The sequence below is a fragment of the Ptychodera flava genome, chromosome 14 (assembly GCF_041260155.1).
Source record: "Ptychodera flava strain L36383 chromosome 14, AS_Pfla_20210202, whole genome shotgun sequence".
NCBI lineage: Eukaryota > Metazoa > Hemichordata > Enteropneusta > Ptychoderidae > Ptychodera > Ptychodera flava.
In genome coordinates this window covers 22117288-22138520 of record NC_091941.1, presented here as the reverse complement: position 1 = coordinate 22138520, position 21233 = coordinate 22117288, and the positions used below count along the sequence as shown (strand labels likewise).

Genomic DNA, 21233 nt, shown 5'->3' with positions numbered 1-21233 from the left:
GAAGAGGGCGAACGGGGCACTTGGCTTGTTTCTATCTCAATAACAGTACGTGTCGTTGAGTTGTTACAATGCAATTCTCCCTGCCCCTACCCTCCGGCCATGGCATTATCGCCGTATTTGTCTACGCTTGGGGCATAATTGGCGTCGCGACGTATAAGTCCCCATCACCTAAGTTAATTAGTGACAAAACTACGTCTGACGATTTTACAGTCGGAATGCAAAGTCTACAGATGAGATGTTACAAAAGCAAACGATCTAATATATTATATATATATAATATATATATATATATATATATATATATATATATATATATATATATATATATATATATATATATATATATATACATGCGTTTCAAATAAGGGCAATTATATAAAATGTGTCTCCAATATTTGCAGTCAGACGTGTTTTGATATGTTGTGAAGGAAACATCTTCATGATTGGTCAACTTTTAGATTTAGATGCCTATTCTATCATTATATTCTGGAGTTCTGTCAGACAAAAGGCGACCTTGTCTGTCAACTATATACGCAACACCCTTCCAAGGAAAGTCTATGGTCTGTGTTGACAACACTGCGTCGCATTGTACTTGTTTGATGCTGTGCATTTTGGTCAATTCGAACTGTTATCCTTGAAAATTATGACTTTTCCTCAGACCCGAGTTCTGAAAGCTCAATTACACCTCAAATGAAAACACGGACAAGCATATGCCAAAAACCCCAAAACAAACAAACAAACAAAAAGAACACACAATGGTACAGACGTCCTTTACTCAGACTTTAACGCAATTGTATGCACGTCGTTAGACCTGATGCCCCCTGTGCACTGCGTGATACACACTGCTCTTTGCGATGCATCACCTATCCGAATACATTTGGCGATATTTAGTCCCCCTCCGAAGAGCCGCCTGAGGTCGATTTCTGTCCTTAATCCGAGGGGATTCCGTTACTGTCGAAATGGGAGACACCGATAAACCTGAAAGCCGAAACTGGCATTCTTCTGCGTATCTCGGCGTTTCAAGTTTCAGGCCGATGCGTGCCCGATCTACTCTCGCCTCAATATCGATTCTAATCAGGTGCAAAGTTCAACTTTTGAAATTCTCAAACTCCATCCGAAAAAATAGGAGAACTCAGACGGAGCTCATTTGAGATAAATGCCAGATTGGTAAAACAGACGATATTGTACTTCGACAATTACCAGTCCATCACACAGTTAAAGGAACAATAACTGCAACCTTTGATAATATTTTCATTATTTTTGTTTAAGAGAAACCGTCAATTATCTCCTTCTTCTCCCTGTATCGCAATATAAATCATCGGCCCTTTCAACGCAATGCACTAAGTACTATATACAATGTTTTTGTTGATAATTAATAAACATCACATACTACATTACATACGTCTTGGCTGTGTTGAACTCTTTCGTCTCGATCCGTTCTGGGGATTACAAGAAGAAACTATCTGACAGAACAGACACTATTGAAAAATACACAGCGAAAGTTACGGCTAATGGGGCCCTAAATAACAAGTATGAAATAACATTTCTGGCGAGATGATGTTTGCTATGCGCTTATTTTGGACCGGGACTAGCGCGCAGTGTGCTCCATGTGTATGCCAGATGCGCGGCTGATTTACCGAAATGATTTTCTACTTTCCCATCGTAAACTCTTAAAATTTAGATTACGTCGTACGCGCGTTTTAAGATAACGGAAAACAAATGGCGACACAAAGTGGAGCGTAATGATCACGGTTCCAACGATAGGATCATGCGTTGTGTTGCGTTATCTTCCGGTATGTGACGCCTGAAAAGTGTGACATCACGTGGCCACACCTTGTCTCTGATGAAATTGGTTAGAGTAGCGGGTTAACCTGTGTTCGCGTAACATTGTAATCGCCTGGCTCCAGACTGAATGTTGAAGCACACTAAATGTAAAGGAACGTGAACAATAAATATAACACGCCGGCCAGGATGTAACGCTATTCACAAAAGTAAAAGCTCTGATGAGAATTTAGGTCCACTGATGAAGTTTATCACAACTCACCTTTCATCTCTCTGTCTAACACCACGACTGGCTTGGCGCTCCGAGCTTCCTCATCGCACTTAGGCATCTCGTTCTGGGTCGCCGTTCCCGAGATCGGCCTACCCGAGTCCGTGTAAACACACCAACAGTACTGCATGGCATCGTGGCACTGCGCCGGCCGGAAGGTTCCGTCCTCCCTGCACACGGGGATGAATATGCTCTCCTCTGGCGACGCCGTGGCTTCTTCCCGGGCCTTCTGCCGGTCGCTGGTACAGGAATGCTCCACTGAGAGTCAAAAGACATTCAAGGAACCAAGTTTAGATCACTGTAGTAGGGTTTCCTTCATCATGACACAAATTTGGGTCTTTGTTCTAGAATAATCGACCCTATTCATTGAGTTGTTATGTAAAGTCGAGCAGGAATTTCATTCTGATTCACATCGAAAAAGTAAAAGTGCTTTTAAGATTAGAGGAATAGAAAATGTGACGTAATTTTGTTTACCCAACGTCATTTTTACCTTTTTTCGACGGTCGTGCTGGATTACCTCGATTTTCTGGCGTTAAAATCTCTGGCTGGTCATTAGGGTCCTGAACGTCTACGGTTGTCGGACCTGGAAAAAATCGCCAAAACGTATGTATGTATGTTTGTATGTATATATATATATATATATATATATATATATATATATATATATATATATATATATATATATATATATATATATATATATATTACACCAAAATGTATTGACAGATTATATATATATATATATATATATATATATATATATATATATATATTACACAGAACATCCAACTCTTGATCTTCAAATATGTCTATCTTTAATCGATTGTATCGAAACTTTCGATGAAAACAACTTGTGTCTAGGTTGGGTCGAACCATTTTGGTAGTAGGTGGGTCGGTACTTTTACAAAATGTGTATGTAAATAAATAATATATGTATGTATGTATGTATGTATGTATGTATGTATGTATGTATGTATGTATGTATGTATGTATGTATGTATGTATGTATGTATGTATGTATGTATGTATGTATGTATGTATGTATGTATGTATGTATGTATGTATGTATGTATGTATGTATGTATGCATGCATGCATGCATGCATGCATGTATGTATGTATGTATGTATGTATGTATGTATTTATGTATGTATCTATGTATCTATCTATCTATGTATCTATGTATCTGTGTATGTATCTATGTATGTATCTATGTATGTTTATATTTATGCATGGTGGATGCTTGGATCATAATTGGTGATAGATATAATAGTTGAATAAATACATGTGTGCATTGTAAACCCTCAGACAAATTCACTGTCTGAACCAAGAAATCTTGCTTTTCGGTCTCTTGTTTCTACGAATATTTTCTATCTTTAACGGAAATACTACAAAGCTATGGTCTCATGAATTACAACTACGTGGATTTTGGTCCATCAAGTGTCAACGAATTACACTGGGAACACGGACCTTGTGCTTTGCATGGATGGCCACAGCTGACAAAAAAACAAAAACAAAACTGAATTCTAGGTTGTCATACATCACCAGACTTAATGGTGAGTAAAAAAAAAGTATTGGTATTGAAGCTCGAAAACAGACTAAATTATGTGTATGGATTCTGCAAGTTTTGTATGGAGACAATTGGTTGTCAATCAGCTCGCCCCTTGCAAACGAAATGACAATTGTCAAAGTCGATAGATGACGAGAAAGTAAGTGTCCAGTCATCCTTTCAATGAAAAGACACGAGTCTGTCGGTTGGACGAGTGGTAACGAGGCAAGGGACTTGACAGATATTATTGGGGTTGGCGTTTTCGAAGCGATACTGCGTGAAAAAGTGAATCTTCAAAGACGTTTGCACAGAAAAGAGTGATCCCTTCCCAGATGAAAATACGAAATAAATATGAACTATATAGGGATTGCCAAAGCATCTTCATATATAATAATTGAGTTATATGTTACTACACCAAATTACAGGGGAGATATTTTGAAATTTTCAACATGGACAGTGACCATATCTTACATTCTTATTGGTGCCCAAAAATGGCGAGCCTCCCAAAATGCACGTACCAAATTTTATGACCCTGTACTATGCTTGCGCGAAAAATGGCGACCACGCCCTTCCCCCCCCCCCAAAAAAAACCCCCACTAACGCCCCTCCGTAATATCTGTTCAGTCCTTTATCCATTCTCGGCAAAGGAGACAATTCATGCCTTACCTGCTCTCGCAAGGGTTGGCTTGGGAAGTTCCATCCGTTTGATCGGGTCATCGTCTGTGTTCAAAGACAGAAACAATCGGAACGAAACTACAATTAACGGAAGATATCGAAGCGAACCTGTGGCTACTAACCCTAGAAAACGCTCTTGCACTTGCCCGGCACTCAAAGCATGACTCTCCAACTTAAAAACGCTCTTCATTCTCGACGTCTTTCTGTTAGAGAGCCATTGTTTCCAGATTGTTTTTTTTTCACAGACCTAGCTGTCGTTTTAGAGGGCTGTTTATTAGAGGCACCTAGAGTTCTACTAAAGAGAGCGAGTTGGTATGTTTATTTGGTGTTTTGATCTTTGCTTCGCCTAGATCCCGTTTAAAGTACGTAAATAAGTAGTGTTTTAACTGAGCAGAGCGTTAGCATCGTGTTTTCAAAAGTTTCAGCCGAGTGTAGTTTTTTTTCCCTCGAGAGATTCACGAGCGTCAATTTAAAGAGAGATACACCGAGACTACGTGGTTATTGTTGTCTTTACGTCGGCACAAACATGGAAGTATTAGTTGAAATACAGAATAATGAAGGGTTAAATATGTGGCACATACCTTATCATGCAATGCACATTCACAGTGACAACACAACTATAGAGAGAGAATTGTATGCACAACAAAAATTACGTGTAATAGATTTGAGGCAACATAACTATTAATTTGGTGTCCGATCTGTGAACCGAAAATCTTGGGTTCTACAGAGGGAGAGAATATTGTCCATTTATAAAGAAAAAAAAACATTACGAGTGAATGGATATTAATTCTAGGAAAGTTTTGTGTGTACAAGCACAGGAGAGAAGAAATTAAACGACAAAAAATACAGGAGGGTAAGTAAGTGTGGGTGGGAGGGGGGGACTAAAACACTAGAGAGGGCTCTGTTTCGAATGCCCAATGGATAACCACTTAACAATGCGGTGGATCACGGATGGATCTAGAGGTTATGGATGGGGCATAACAGGGAACAGAGCGGAGAAGAGAAGTCGAATGGTAAACTACAATGATGATGACGGTCAAGTACAAGCGTTACGACACGGTAAGTGACGGACTTACTATTGTCGACCCCCAGGCACGACGCCCATTCGCTGTTCGTGATGGCCTGATTTTGGTCCGGGTCGCAGTACTTGGCGAAGTTTCTCGCGCACACGCGCGGCTCGACGTGCTTCTTGATCAACTTGGTGATCGACTTCAGCTCCTTCTTCTTGAGTTCCCCGTTGCCATTCTGGTCGAGCTCCGAGAACTTCCAGTCGATCACTTCCTTCTCCTCGGAGTTCATGAAACCCTCGGCCAGCGCCTGCAGGTTCATGTCCACCATGTAATCCTGGCGATTGGTCGGGGGTTTGGTCGGCAAGCGGGCATACTCATTCTTGAATATGTCGATTAAGTTTGTATTGAACTCTTGCCTTTGGGACTGGCTGCATCCTAGTGGAAGGGAATGTGAATTAAATCAACGTTTTAGTGGAAACTGAAGAAAAATGTACAATATTCCGTAGAAGGAAATAAAACGGTCACTAAAAGTCACGTGGATAGAGCAATTTTCAACCACATCCGGAAACGAATATATATTTTCCCCTCGATAAAACCAACGACAACTACGTGGTTGTTGTCTCAGAGCAACTGAAGAACATGCCATTGCTTTCGCTATCAAATAACCTGTCGAGATGTTCACACAAAGATTAAATAAGGCCACCCGGGCAAATTTAGGGCATGACAACACATTGCCTACGTCATACCTACAATATATCGCCCAACATGTTTTTAGAAAATCGTGTCGAAATTGCCCGTTGCGTCTTGCAGTGTGTCACTGCAGGAGTCTCTGAAAATTATCACCTGAAACTCTTTTTGAACATAGCGGCAGGGTATTTACAGAGGGGCGAGGGAGTCTCAGTTACTGGACATATGGTCTGACAAAGAGAGCAGTGTTGGATGCACCTGCAACTCAACCTTTGTTGATAGTATTTACCCGTAAATAAAGCAAGCAACTAGAGCCGGCAACAAGGCAACAATAAACACACGACCAGGGCGATTGAGACAGCCTTTTGCAAAGTGGAATAATACGGGTCATTAATCAAAAGCATGCAGCTGGGTGCAGCAATAACTAGAAAAAACAGTCCGAGTGACCCAGGTGTTAATTACATTGCTACCTTACACAAAAGGGGTGTAATGAGTTGTTCTCGGGCCGTTGCTGTGTTTAAGAAAAAGGTGTTCGGAGGAGGTGGGGAGGTAATGAAATGAAGGGGAGCGAAGTCGGGCCGAGGATATCCTACCGACTTCGAAAGGGGTGGATTGCAGGAGGAATTTTCTAACAGTCAAAGCGCAGGCAAAGGGCGTGAGGTGATCATTCAGGTGGTACATATGTACAGCGGATAAATAAAGATGTCTTCTGTCTCCCTTTTTAACTTGTGTGCGTGTGGTAACGTGTTACCTTTGCGCGGCCTTGAGAACCCGCCCGGTCTGCTGGGCTTGCCTGTAGAAGGTAATATATCGCATTTGACAATGGCATAATCATTGGAGGGAATACTTGGTTTGCCTGTGGCAGGAATAAGAATGTGGCACATGAATGTATGTTTTTTTTTCAAAAAAGTTGACGAGATCAACTCCAGCCAGGGCGCAATCGACCCTCGGAGACATCGTTCATCATAGTCTATGCCCCCTGTGCCGGTTCAACCGAAAAACATCATGGCTCCATGAGAGTACCTTCCCTGTCGCGATCTCCTATACCGTAGATCCGTCCACGTTCTCTATGTCACGGACAGATCGGTGTCCCGACCAGTCTCAGCAATCCTTAACAAATGTTTTAGTACATCGTTAGAATAGTTTTACTTCATTAAAAGGCGGCTTACGAAATTCTGCTTTGTAATCAGAAGCAAAAACTGGCTTGTTTTATTTACAAGTAGGTGAAAAATATTCTATTATAGCACCGCGACACTTTTAAGGCAGTGCGAAGGTGTTTGGAAAATAGTACATTATGTGATATTGCAGTGTCCTTGTTGCGTGCCGATTTGTCAGTTTTGCTGTGAGCGTGTTTATTTTTGTTAGCAGAGAACGAGACATTAATTACACTGCATGTACAAATATTAAAAAAATACGCTTACTTTTTTTCCAAGGGTCAGGGAAATCGGGGGTGGGCGGGTTGGATAGAGGTCCCTGAACTTACCACCGTCGCTGTTACACTTTGGCTGCTTGTACCTGACCGATGACCCCGGTATCGGTTTGCCTAGGTCTGTGACACACCAGCAGTACCCCGTGCCCGTGTGGCATTGCACCTGTTGGAAGCTGCCGTCGTCGTTGCACTCGGGGATGAATAACCCGACGGTCGAGTCGTTGGACAGTTGTGCCTGTGCGTATCTTCGCTCCGCTTTGCAGCGAGACGATTCTGAAAGACAAAGGTAGCCATTGAAATAATAGCAGAGAGAGAGAGAGAGAGAGAGAGAGAGAGAGAGAGAGAGAGAGAGAGCACAAGAAGTTCAGTTCGGAGAGCATAGCTTGTTAGAAAGAGAAAGGCTATATCCGAAAATTGCTCTGAACAAAGTTGACATTATTCGCTGGCTCATGGATTACTCGCTTCAGTACTTTTGGATACACGATGGTTCAAAGTACTATCGTGTAGAGGAATGAAGCAGACAGCATGTTCTTGTTTTGTTTATACCATTTATCGAAGCTAAACCCTAACTTTGTTACATCCACACTTTGCGTAAGCTGGCGCGTCGAGCATCAAGCGTGCCGAGAAACGGTAACTTGTGATGTAGTTTTCTTTAAAGGGACAAAGTAGGCCATTTTTCATGAATTTTGTTTGGTACGAGATACTACTTACATTGTTTGACATGTTGAAAGATACTGAATAAATTGGGGACCATGCATATATTCCACCCCGGTTTTAGACGAATTAAATGAAACCATGCCAAAAATGAAATAATGGTCATGACCATTAATTCATTTTCGCCATGGTTTCATTTAATTTGTCTGAAACCGGGGTGGAATATATGCATGGTCACCCATACATTCAGTATCCTTCAACATGTCAAACAATATAAGTAGTATCTCGTATCAAACGAAATTCATGAAAAATGGCCGACTTTGTCCCTTTAATGTTCCGGCTACATAGCTGTTTCTTGTTCTACTCTGGAAAGTCATGTCGAAATGCCTTGAGTCCACACTGTCAATACCACATGAGTGTATTACTCAATGTTAGACTGAATCAAGGTCAGAGTTCATTTTTCAACAACAACATCGTATATTATATACGATGTGTCAGGCTAATACCTCGTGTTCCAACACACTTATAAATAGGGGGTGAGGGAAGAAGACCACATTTCCGACTAGGAAGCCAATGCTATTTTTCATCCTATGATGGAAATGTTTGTTACATACAAATGTCAATTTCGCAAATATATTTCATGGAAAGAAATGGCTGAAATTGACACGGGAGACCGTGTAGGTGTGCTATTTTATTTTCCTGTCATCGCATTGGTTCGGCGATCTCTAGTATTTTCCGTGTGGCATTTGTCGGCTTTCAGGGTTAAGGAATGTTGAGCTGCCCTGATTGGATTTACGCATTGTTTATTGGTATGGCATGTGGTGTAACAATCAAATGATGTTCATCCTGTCCCGGTGAAAAAAGTCGCTTTGAGGTCTTATCTCTGTTTATGGGGTTGTTCTAAACGATAACGTTTCCATATCGTACACTTACACGAACAATTAGCGATCAGTGATAGCGACTACATGGGTATGACAATGGCATTATCAATAGCAGGACCAGCAATAAATACGACAGATGACTGAATCCAGCTACACGTCTTAAATCCAATAGTTTAGTTGTAGATGAAAAATCCCAATATCCAAATCCTACTTTAGTAAACCAATAATGTGGTAAGGGATCGGAAAATGGGACAAGAACATTTGACTGTCCTACAGCATCAGAACAATAGAAGAACATCCCTTGGTATCATATCTTATTTTATATCTTATTTTATTGCATTTGTATTTATTTAAGACGATGATAGCGTCTTGCCTAGAAGAAAAAAATACCTTTTCTTGACACCTTCAGGAGGCCAGGCTATCAACATCGAAGATAAAACTACAAGAACATCCGCGTTTCGGGGTTTTATCCTCTAGTCTCGGTGTGAGTCACCCAACCCTTATGCAAGAAGCCACTAAGTGCTGTCTAACCTCCCGTCGAAGCCTTTGTTGAATTTTGCTATAAAAAGCATCGTCTCCCGCTGATCTTGTTTTCATACACTGTCTACCTACCATTCACAACAGAAGTAGTTCTATTTCCGGTCTATTGTGTCCCACTCCACTCAACCCACGTGTGCTCTTCCAGAGGCAGCTCTTAGCTTTATCTGGACTGAACTTATGGGTTATATACGCTTCTGCTTGTGCAGTCACTGATTCTGCGAGCGTACTCAAGTGTCACCAGAGATGGTGATTTAGGAGGGGGAATCTCTCGTGTTGAAAATTTTAAGTAAACTTTTTGAAATCTGTTTACCGAGATGGAGGAAACTGAGAGACGGTGAATGTTGTGAGTGATGAGACTGACAAAACCAAATACACTGAAGAAGGCGAGCGAGTATTTTATCTAACTCGATTCCTCCGTGATTGTCCTGCATTACTAACGAATGCCAATTCCTTCAAATTTGCATCATATTGAAAGAAGAATGATATGTAAGTGGCATCGATCAATCAATTAATTAACCAAACTATCTATCTATCTATCTATCTATCTATCTATCTATCTATCTATCTATCTATCTATCTATCTATCTATCTATCTATCTATCTATCTATCTATCTCTCTCTCTATCTATCTCTCTCTATCTATCTATCTATCTATCTATCTATCTATCATCAATCAATCAATCAATCTATCTATCTATCTATCTATCTATCTATCTTTCTATCTATCTATCTATCTATTGTAACATTACTTTTTGAGTAGGAAATGTACTGATGGTATACATATATATAATGCATATATATATATATATATATATATATATATATATATATATATATATATATGCACATTGTATACATTTTGTATATATATATATATATATATACACACATACACACACACAGTTCTTGAAGTAATCTTTAATTTTTGTTTAAAACGCTCTGCTTTAGTATTGAGTACTGTAATTTCTCACGAAGTCATCTGCGTATACTTTAGGGGAGAGAGAGAGAGAGAGAGAGAGAGAGAGAGAGAGAGAGAGAGAGAGAGAGAGAGAGAGAGAGAGAGAGAGATGGGCATTCAAACCTTTGCATTTTCCTCTATGTTCGACTTGTACATGGCTTCCCCGACAGTTCGCAACAGTGATATGGCAGCGTGAGTCGTACGTTCTACCGTCAGTTCCACACACCTGTCGCTTGGACGCCGACGAGCAGTCCTGGTTGCACTCTGAACCTCTGTCTTCGTCGTTACCTATGGGAAACTGAAAACGGAAAACAGTGAGGAGGGAAAATCAAGCAAGCAAGACAGGCCTCATCCCCCATGAAAACGATCTCATGAGGTACCCCGAGCCATAGCGGATAAAAAGAATCCCCATTGCAAAGATATTTTCCCTCGCATACACAGCCAGGGAACACAGAACGGCTTTCTTAGTGCGAGCTTAAACTGTTGGAGACTTTGCAGCGGCAGTGAAGCGAATGGGAAGATGTTTACTTGCCAATGGTTTCACCACAACAGCGCTTGTGCATCAGCTGGCCTCGGGGCAAAACAGACACTGCTCATTTTCATCCATACAACCGGGCACCGCTGGAGTGGTGTACTCTAAAAGTTACTGCTGCGGGCGGCTATTGGACTTCACCGCCGAACCGTGAAAACATTAGCTTACATCATGGACGTTTAGTCCGCACTAGAATTCATTTGTCGACACAAAATTCGCACAGTACACAGAGCATCGCATTTGCAAGCTTAATGCGGTGCATTTCTACTCTCTAATGAGAGGCACAAGTAAAATGTAACTGTTATCTACAAATAATGAAAATATTATCAAAAGTTACACTGCTTAAGGCTGATTTTCCCCCCGGATTATTTCGTACTGTAGCGAAGTGAAGCAACACGCTTAATTAGGACTTATTCATCGAGCAAAGAAGTAAATTTCACCCGTGACTTCAAAACGAAAGCGATCGACGGTTCACTCTGTTAATTCGGGGAATGTGCCGCGGTTTAACTTGATCTGCACCGACAGGGAGTCGGTAGCGCGAGCAGGCAGTTGGACGCAGCTCGCTGCAACGTATTAAACTGTCCGGCAAAATACTTAGGCGCGTGATTTATGACTTCGTTGAAATCTACACGTAATGGAATAAATATGTATACATGACCGTTGACATGTAAATAATTTGTCAGCGTGCCCGGGGAAATGAAGATGAATATTCCAATTGTTCGTGCTTCGTCAACCAGCAAGCATTTCCTTTGCGCTGTTATGATGATTACTCACCCTTTTACGGCGAAGCAGACGCAGGTACAAGAATAGAATTGTTGATGTGCAATGTTTGGTAGAACAACGATGATCCCCATATATATATATATATATATATATATATATATATATATATATATATATATATATATATATATATATATATATATATATATATATATATATATCGAAGTATACAGATGTCCTCGTGGGAAATTACAGTGCTCGATGCTAAAGCAGAGCGTTATAGGCCTAAATAATAACACAAAATTACTTCAAGTATAAAGTAATAATATCTGTTAAGTAAGTTTCATGCATCCTGCAATCATCAGACAGAAGAAGTAAATTCTTCTGTCTGATAATTGCAGGATGCACGAAACTTAAGTAACAGATATTATTACTTTGTACTTGAAGTAATTTTGTGTTATTATATATATATATATATATATATATATATATATATATATATATATATATATATATATATATATATATATATATATATATATATATATATATATATATATATATATATATATATATATATATATATATATATATATATATATATATATATATAACACACACACACACACATACACACACACACACGACAGTCGCCACCGTCATCGTTCATACCGATGCGTAGCTGACGAGAGGAATACTGGTGACATCTTTTAGGGAATAGGAATGAAAGGTCGTGTTTTACACATTCCCTCCCCGATGCACACTGCAAGTTCAAAGTCCATCGTCAGCATTACTAAAGAGCAGCGGGTCAAGTTTTAAGCTACATGACAACCGAGTACAAACCATTATAATGGAGGCATATTTTCGTATTATAAACGGCCAACCAAGACAGAAGAGCTATCACCATATAAGGGGAATTTCAGCTACTGTTTCCCTCGAGCACATGATTGTTCTGATCATGCCATAAACTCTCCTGAAGGGAAAAGCTACGAACTCTACAAATATTTCCAAGATTAACCAAAAAGAAACAAACAAGAAACACAAAAACAAAAGGCACATAATATGGGACGTTATCAGGCTGCGTTGTTTTGGTTGTTTAGTTAGTCTCCATTTCCCTTTTCACAACAGATATCGCAATGTAAAACAAAACTTTCGCTATTTTGTCACGATATCACCGCCGAAGCTCTGCATTTCAAACCTCTCAGGCCATCGCTTTCGGCAATTTTATCTTTTCGTCCTGACAAACGTGTGTCTCTGATAGTACGTCAGCCTATAGCAACACTATGGCGCAAACGTTTGCTAGCAACCGTCGACGTACTTGGATGACTTTTGGCATTTTTATAAACCTAATGGTAAAAGTTTATGCACTCGTCTCGACTTTTGGTTTAAAAAACGAGAGTATTAATGTCCAATAAACCGTTTATTCGCCGATTCACTAACCGTTTCACGCAATGATGTCCTGTGGTTTTGCAAAGACGTTCACGCTACACACAAAAGAATGGAAAGTATACGACGAATGACAGAGACCATCATATGAAATTTGAGTTGGTGCGCTTACTTTGGCGCAAAGAATGCAACGTTTTGAGAAACAAAGGGTGATCAGGTGGGACCAATCTGTGACAACGCTAAATACGGTGATTGCGAAAGGCGATATCCCTTGCATTAAGGAATTTTCGCTATTCGGCGACCGAGTACGTGCGCTCCAGTGCAATTCAATGGAAGGGTGTCCCATGTGCAAATCCGCAGACACGCCGATCTTGCTACGCTGACGCCTCAACACCAAGGGAAAACATCCCTACACCTCGACTCACTTTGAAAGTTGATCGGAGGAGCATTTGCCCTAGCTACCCGAGGCAAAATAAACTAGTCTATCTGTTGACAGAGTGCCTGAGTAACGGTACACTTTCACATCATGAGGAGACCCGAACCTTTTTAGCACATTTTACCTTTAGCACATTTTACCTGTTGCACAGCAAAGCTTTGTCGGGTCAAACTGCCACAGTACATTTCATCATATCCAAGTACAGTACCCGCACACCGACGTGCTTGTGAAATTGACCTGGTGACGCAAAACACCTGGGAATTCTTCGGTGTGTAAGAGCAGCAAGACTTTTTGAGCAAAATTTCTTCAGTAACGACGATTGTCGAGTGAGAAGCGATTGTAAAGGACACGTCCATAAATATTTCATTATTATCAGTCATGATACCATTGTAAAGGCAAAGCTATGGCCGATAAAATTTTCATTCAAAAAATTTTGAAGTCAATTTTACATGTACTCCAACAACACTAGGGGCACGCATCACGCCTAACTTGTTCCCGTTGAACATTACACGAGTTGAATTGATGAGAATGTTTGAGTATCATCTAAAAGAGACATATATCACAGATTAAGAACGTAATGTATATATATATATTTTTTTTCTTTGTCATGTATGATATTTATACAAAACCTCCCCCGACAGAAATAGCAAAAAAGATTTAGGGCACGTTCCCTGCCCGATATGGCGCCTCAAGTTGTTTAAAAATTTCAACTATCTAATAAGCGCCCGATGAAAAATTGTAATAATAAACTGAATAGAAAGAGCGAACGAAAAAAAATGATGAAATCGAAGTAGTTTTAGTACGCGAAGTCATTAAGAAGCCGTTCAATTTGGCGCACCCTTTTCCGGTTGATTTTTAATTATGTAAATACCGCTGCTGTTATCTAGCCACCGAGGAATGATAAAATACCGGGCGGTACTTAGTTAAGTTAACATGCCCCCTAATACTTATACAGCAGGCATAACAATAGGGGATACTTTTTGGCGTGTTATGTACACTGTGTTGTTTGCACACACGTGGACACCTCGCAGCGCAACATGCTCCAGCAAATTAATCGTTATACTGAAATATAAAAAAAAACACATTATGAAACCAAAGTTTTAGCACCTGCGCATCTTTGACACATACCCCGCCCGAGACAAGTAAGAAACGGCTGATGAGGGCGAAAAGTAGAAAATGCGAAGAAAAATTGTGGACAGAAGTGTGGAGATATACGGCCGGCTTGCTTTAGGTTACGTAGTATTTAGCAATCGAGCGATCGATTAATTAATAGATCCAACACACATTTGTTCAATCCATCCATCCATTAATCAATCAATCAGTCGATCAATCAATCAACCTGTCGATCTCTATCTACCCATCTATCTATCCATCTATCTATCCACCCATCTATTAACATATCACTATACTTCATGCTAAGGAAATATCGGATTAATTAATTAATAGATCCAACACACATTTCATCAATCCATCCATCCATTAATCAATCAATCAGTCGATCAATCAATCAACCTCTCTCTATCTATCCATCTATCTATCCACCCATCTATTAACATATCACTATACTTCATGCTAAGGAAATATCGGGAGGCGAGATGGGCGAAAAAAAGGTTGAGAATTGGGAATTTTTAGCGGTCTTAGAGGGCAGTCAAGCCAAATCCTGAAAACGGTGGAGTTATCAAATATATTCAATGCGAGCTTTCAACATTCCAATACACCAAGTCAGTTAAAAAATGGTAAGGGGTGGACCATTTGATTCCGGGGGGGGGGGGGACTTGAGGAAATGGGTATGGCAACAAAATTTTTATCAGCCATTTTTTCTATCACCAATTTTTTCCACAAAGATTACCTTGAAACAATTTTTTTCTGTCCAGTAAAGTCAAAGCATTTTTTTCAACAAAAAGCCAAAAACACTCAACCACAGTCTTTGTAAATACAGTGTTTTTAGGGTGACGGTAGCTTGTAGCTATTGTTGACTTTTCCCAGTATTAAATTGTTCAGTATACCAACTACTATTTCTTGTTCTACTCTCCAGAGTTTATTGACATGGCCAGTATTCAGCTTGTGAACACAACAAGTTCACATGTGAAATGCATTAATGTTGTATACAAACGGATCTGTGTTGAGACTATCACTAAAATTCAATTGTGCACAATATCAATGCAGAGTATGCATGCATTAACGGTAATTCTGGGTACGTCATTGTGGAGAGTTAAACAACAAACTACAATGCGTCAAACAAAAATACTGAAAAAAGAATCAGCAAAGCTACAGCTATTTGCCTGTGACATAATTATGTTCCACGATTGAAATTATGTATATCTTTGCGCATGCACATCACTGACTTTATTTCAAAGTTACACAACCTTCAATGATGAATTTAGAGATACATTTTGTTAAGTCAATATCCCTACTTGATGTACAACACATGACTTGCAAAGACAATGCACGAAGAGATGACTGGTCTTTACAATGCTGCAAGCTAGCCACTGCCTTATCTTATACTTTCAATCAATCCATCATGGTATATACTATGGTATAGCGTTGCTAACTTTTGGAATGATCGGGACTGGTGTTTACTGCGGGCCTTCCCAAAACAGGTCCTGACACTTCTTGATTATTTATATGAAAACTGTTACATATCTCCGCCTATCTGCAATTCAACTTGTTGTAAGTTGTGACAAAGTTAGCTTTGTTGAGGATAGCTTAGCTTTTCAGAATATCAAAAAGATATTCTGCAAAAAATGCTTTTCTGATTGATTGAAGTTTGAACTTTGGCTTCCAGATACCAAGAATTCCAAGAAATTTGCTGACAGTTTTATAAAACGTTTGTAAAATTTTGTTAAACAGAAGTTTTTAAAGGGACAACGTCCCACTTTTTTACCGTTTCCTGAATTACAGTTAGCCTCTGAAACTTAGCAGTAATGCATTTGTACACAACTTGCAAATAAACAGAACACAAGTACACATCCGTGCATGCATACTCAGGTTTCTTCTCATTCATGCCATAAATCCTACGCAGCAGATCAATTATCATCCGATCTAAAAAAGCTTGGCCATAATTAAGCGCCGTGGGCGGCATATTCTACTATCTCAGGGTATATGGTAACATTTTTTACAGCCTTGACGCAATTTTTCCCTGCCTACTGGACAGGCAATTTTTCCCCTTTCAATGGCCAGCAACATTTTTTTCGAAAATCCTCCAGTCCCCTCCCAGGAATCAAATGGTCCACACCTAAGTTGTTTTAGGCCAGAACTCTTATCTCTTCCGCTCTTAGCTATCTGTAGCCTAACCTTGCGCATACTGCTTTCCACATTTTTATGGTTATGACAGGTGGATCGGACATGATCTAATATTTATGGACTAAAGTGCTTGTTCTGGTGGTGGAAGTTACGAATGGTGATGTTTAGCGGAAATCAGGCCATGGCAATCCGTTTACACATCTCGTGTTGAAGTACTGAAAACGTGAGTTTGTAGGGGTTCGGTTAGGGTGATCCAGCAACCCTAATCTTACAAAACAGGAACAACTGATCTGATTTTTTACACTCCTATGGTATGTACACAAACGTGCCGTTTACATGGACCATATCGTATGTTTGGTAACATATCCGAGTGTAGCAAACACGGTCCAACTTGACTCACAAAGTATGTCACAGCGATTGCATAAATTATGCTTGGATTGCCGGTGACCCTTGGTCACAACTGCCCGGCAAAGGTGGCGATGGATTGGAATCCGGATTTGAGGCAGAGACTCATTCCACAGTCTGATCCCAGCCCCGAGAGTCCACATAGTGCCAGTCAGAAGCGGCGATCAGGCCAGGAGCGATCGTTGCTGCCTACCTCTCGGCCACCTGTCGATCATATCGCTGGGCTTGCAAATCGCCGAAAACAAGGGAGAGTTAGTGATAATTTTGACGGATTAATGAATCACCGGTAAATAGGGACCCCGTTTACTTGAATTAACCCAACACTTCAGAATAATCAATACATGCACTGGTTACCCAGATATTATCTTTGCGCACCGTAAATCTGCATCTTCTCTGAGATAGTAACTTCAACATATTTTAAGCAGACCACTGAAGTTAGGCAAGAAGCGCTTAGGGGAACGTTCGGGGGGCTAGCGTCGTCTCCTTCTGGAAACAAAGCCAGACATTATTAGTCTCTCTCTTTATGCCCTCTCTCGCTTGTTTTTCAACATTCGAAATGGACAGTGTCTTATCGCGCAATCTGGGGCATTGTTGCCTATTTATTGAACTTGCAAATCGGAACAGTTTCACGTCACTTAATCAAAACAACGTCTGATGAATGGTCGGGGTAAAGAGTGGGCGAGGTTGGAAGCAACTCCGGCAGTAGTCCAGCGCCGGCGCAAATACGCCGATTACATTCTGAATGAGAGTTGTCTGTAATTTGAGAACATTTCAGTGCCTTTTTGGGGTCGAGTAATCCCACCGACCGTAGAAAATCGCCCGGTGACCCAAGATATCACGGTAGATTTAGACCTAAAAAACACTTCATAGAACAAGGCAAAATACACTGGATAGGAATTTATGCCTCAAATTGGCCTTTTGGTGGCAAAGGCAAGGATTAGTATGTTCTCATTAGCTGGAAACAGCTGATTTAAGCTCGTTTCCGCCGATTGCTTTCAATGCGCATAAATGTGGTTAAAATGGTATGGAATAATATATTTGCTTGTTTTGTCCTGAAGCCGTTTTCGTGCAGGCTGACTTCGGGATACCTATTTTTTCCAATTAATAACTTAAAATAGGACAGTTTCGTAATGCAAGGTTCAGATTTGCTCTTCATTTTTTATGTACATTGTAGGTCTCTAATGCAGAACCTTTTCAGGCGAACATAAACGATATCGTTAAACGTATGTGAAACCAAAAGCATGGGTGCTAAATTTGACACCTCATTACAATATTACCCTTGCTCCAAAGGGCCCTATTCAATCTTTTTACGGGGTAATTAGCATTTTTCGTTTTTGTTTCAAGATCGATAGCAACAATGAAGGCGTCAACTGGGCCGTCGACCCTGCAACTAGTTCCCTGCACTGGGCCTAGTACTAGCCGTAACTGCACCCCAAAGAAGCCATACAAGTGAAGCCATGGGTAGATTGACAGCTGCCGATAACCTAGTGACTCGGTTAGTCACCGTCGGAGAAGTCAAACGAACCCCCTTGTCCCTTCGCTTTTTTTGTAGCCGTATACCTGTGTACGTTAGTATCTCTCTCCGAGCTCCTTCCACGACCCGGGCAGCCAATTGGGCACTTGTGAATGTAACAAGAAAATGTGCTTTTGTCCTCCATAGCTGTGAGTCAAGTGACTATGGGAACTGCTTTCGACAAAAAAAACCTTAAGGACGGCCTTGCAGTCGAGCAATTGTGCGGTGATATAATATGGCCATTGTAAGGCTGATGTGTGTTGAAACCGTGATAGTATTGGTCCGAGATCCCACGGAATAAATCCTTGCCCATTACCGACCGTTACACAGCCGCATCCGAGCTCGATCTGGGTCTCTCAAGACAGCCATTTCAAGGGAAAAAAATCCTAAGGCTCAACAATCTTTACATTAAAAATTTAGTGTATTTCATTTCCGAAGCAGCGAGACGGCGAAGCGTTGTTATTCTTAAGTGTAAGCAGCCTGTCTCGCAGAACAGACGTGATGCGAAAATTAAAAAAAATAGAGTACATCTCCCGGGGCAGTCTGTCCGGATCTGGCCAGCACAATGATTTAAAAGTTCGGGCCACAGACATTGCGTGTATGGATCGTGAATGTTGACGTTGCGGGTGAGTTGCAACATTTCGAGTGCACCCAACTGTCATGTTCCCTTTTGGTTTAGGCGTTGCCGCTGTCTACGTGTGTGACGATGGAGTCTTTAACCGAGCCTTAGAATACCTCTATCGTGAATTTTTTCCGGGGGTATATTCCCCCTCCCCCTGCAGGGTAGACTGCGTGTAAGTAGAAGGCCGAAACCGAGACACCGGGATCTTGTTTACGCGAGCACATGCCTATACTATACTTAACCTTGTCCCACTGGTCGGATAAAGCCAAATGGACGGCAACAACAACTGACCGCAACGACTGGCAGTTTTAGTGTCCCCGTTGAAAATAAAGGAGAAATAAGTGATGACATAAACCACAACTTACCCGACTGCCAATGAGCGGATTTCCTCTCGAACAAGCCACAGCTAAGCAAAGCAGGTATAACGTCAAAGTTTTCATGTCGGAGACTACAGCCAGAACAACACAACTCTCTTGGAGTATACACCAGCGGCCGCGTGATCTTTGCCCGGCACCTCTCTCTCTCTCGCTCTATCCCTACTAATTCTACTCACACGGTACTGCTTCCACGTCCTGTGTTCCCACCACACAGTCAAATATTGGCACGACGGATCGTCAGAACTTCAAGAGTAAAAAGACGAGACGCAACGCTCTGCTCCAGAAACCGCCCGTAATCGTGCAGCTCCAAGCCTTGCCCCGCTGACTGTACGAACAGGGTTCCCCCTCTCTTATTTTAAAGAACCAGTCACGATGAAAGCAAAGCGTACACTGCACTGTAAGGCTCACTTGATAGTAAATTCTACCGAAGGCTGTTCGGGGGCATTTGATCGTTGTGTCCGGATGGCATTGGAACAAACCGGCACTCTTGATTGGCTCTCGTGCGAGCTCCGGTATACAAATTAATTTGGGACGCCAGTCACCCAAGCTCCTTGAAAACCCTGTCAACTGACTGATAAAGCGCGAAAACAAATCAATAGTGACACCTCTCTTTTGTGGTGCAAATGATCACAAACAGTACCGTAGCTTTACCGATAGCACTTTAGCATAATAGACGTTCCAGCGGACATGATCTCCTCATCCATTCATGACCTACGAAGAAAGAAAAAAAAAACGAGGAGAGAGCCGCACTATGATATCTCTTTGAAACAGCCTGCCGTGTATCACCCATCCACTACTTCGTCATGCGTGCTTAGTTTTATATTGTATACTGGGTATGCGCAAAACAGTTGCCTACTCATTAAGCACCCCGATCTCATTCTTATCTTCCGGAGATGTGCAGTAACGGCGTGGTCATGGTGCGAACTCACAGTGAAGGGCCACACTTTCTTTTGCTTTCTTATTTTTTAATCTGCTCCGACCACACATAGGGGGATGCTGTAGACCAATTTGCGCACACGTTCAACCAGGCGGTGAACACACGGTGGACTTTACATGTACTTGTATATCACTGGTTGGATTAAAAAAGTGAAGATCGAAGCGGGATCGATACTTGGCTTCGTCTATGTTCGATGTTTATTTTCTTGAGGATGTATCGTGTCATTAATTAACTGGCTAATTAATTTTATTTACTATACGTGGCTGACGGTGATTTCTTCAATAGACTACTAGAAAGCACACCTCTGACACACTGTACACATGGAATTTTAGTTATCACGATGTTCTTCCAATGCAGGCGAAACAGAAGGCACAAAATGGTAGGGGATGATGGCCTCCAATGGGTAAGCCATGTGTTTCTCAAACACCGGTGTCTTCCGCCCCCGTCGTAGCTTATTGTCCAATGGTGACGCGTATGAAAAATCCCATACGCGGAGTTGAGCAGCCCACAAAGACGAAGCACATTACAAGGCACGCCAAGAAAGAATAATGTAATTATGTCACGGTCCGAACCCTCAAGGTGACTTCGTCAAGGTTGTGTTTGACACCATCTTCACTTTCATATCTT

General features: G+C 41.0%; 1 protein-coding gene across 12 annotated transcripts in view; it reads right to left on the bottom strand.

Moving 5' to 3' along the window:
• LOC139149762 (SPARC-related modular calcium-binding protein 1-like) overlaps nucleotides 1-20462 on the bottom strand; it is a 37760-nt gene extending 17298 nt beyond the window's left edge. For 3 of the 12 annotated variants that reach the window (XM_070721722.1, XM_070721721.1, XM_070721723.1), the window contains exons 1-8: nucleotides 19658-20085; nucleotides 10556-10730; nucleotides 7454-7672; nucleotides 6722-6763; nucleotides 5350-5718; nucleotides 4265-4351; nucleotides 2541-2633; nucleotides 2045-2308 (exon numbers count right to left, since the gene is read on the bottom strand). In XM_070721722.1, coding sequence (XP_070577823.1) covers nucleotides 2045-2308; nucleotides 2541-2633; nucleotides 4265-4351; nucleotides 5350-5718; nucleotides 6722-6763; nucleotides 7454-7672; nucleotides 10556-10730; nucleotides 19658-19732 — 1324 coding nt within the window. In that variant the 5' untranslated portion in view covers nucleotides 19733-20085. Of the gene's footprint in view, nucleotides 1-2044; nucleotides 2309-2540; nucleotides 2634-4264; nucleotides 4352-5349; nucleotides 5719-6721; nucleotides 6764-7453; nucleotides 7673-10555; nucleotides 10731-19657 lie in introns of all 12 variants that reach the window. The other 9 variants (XM_070721724.1, XM_070721725.1, XM_070721728.1 and 6 more) reach the window with 9 other exon arrangements.
• Nucleotides 20463-21233: the final 771 nt, after the last annotated feature.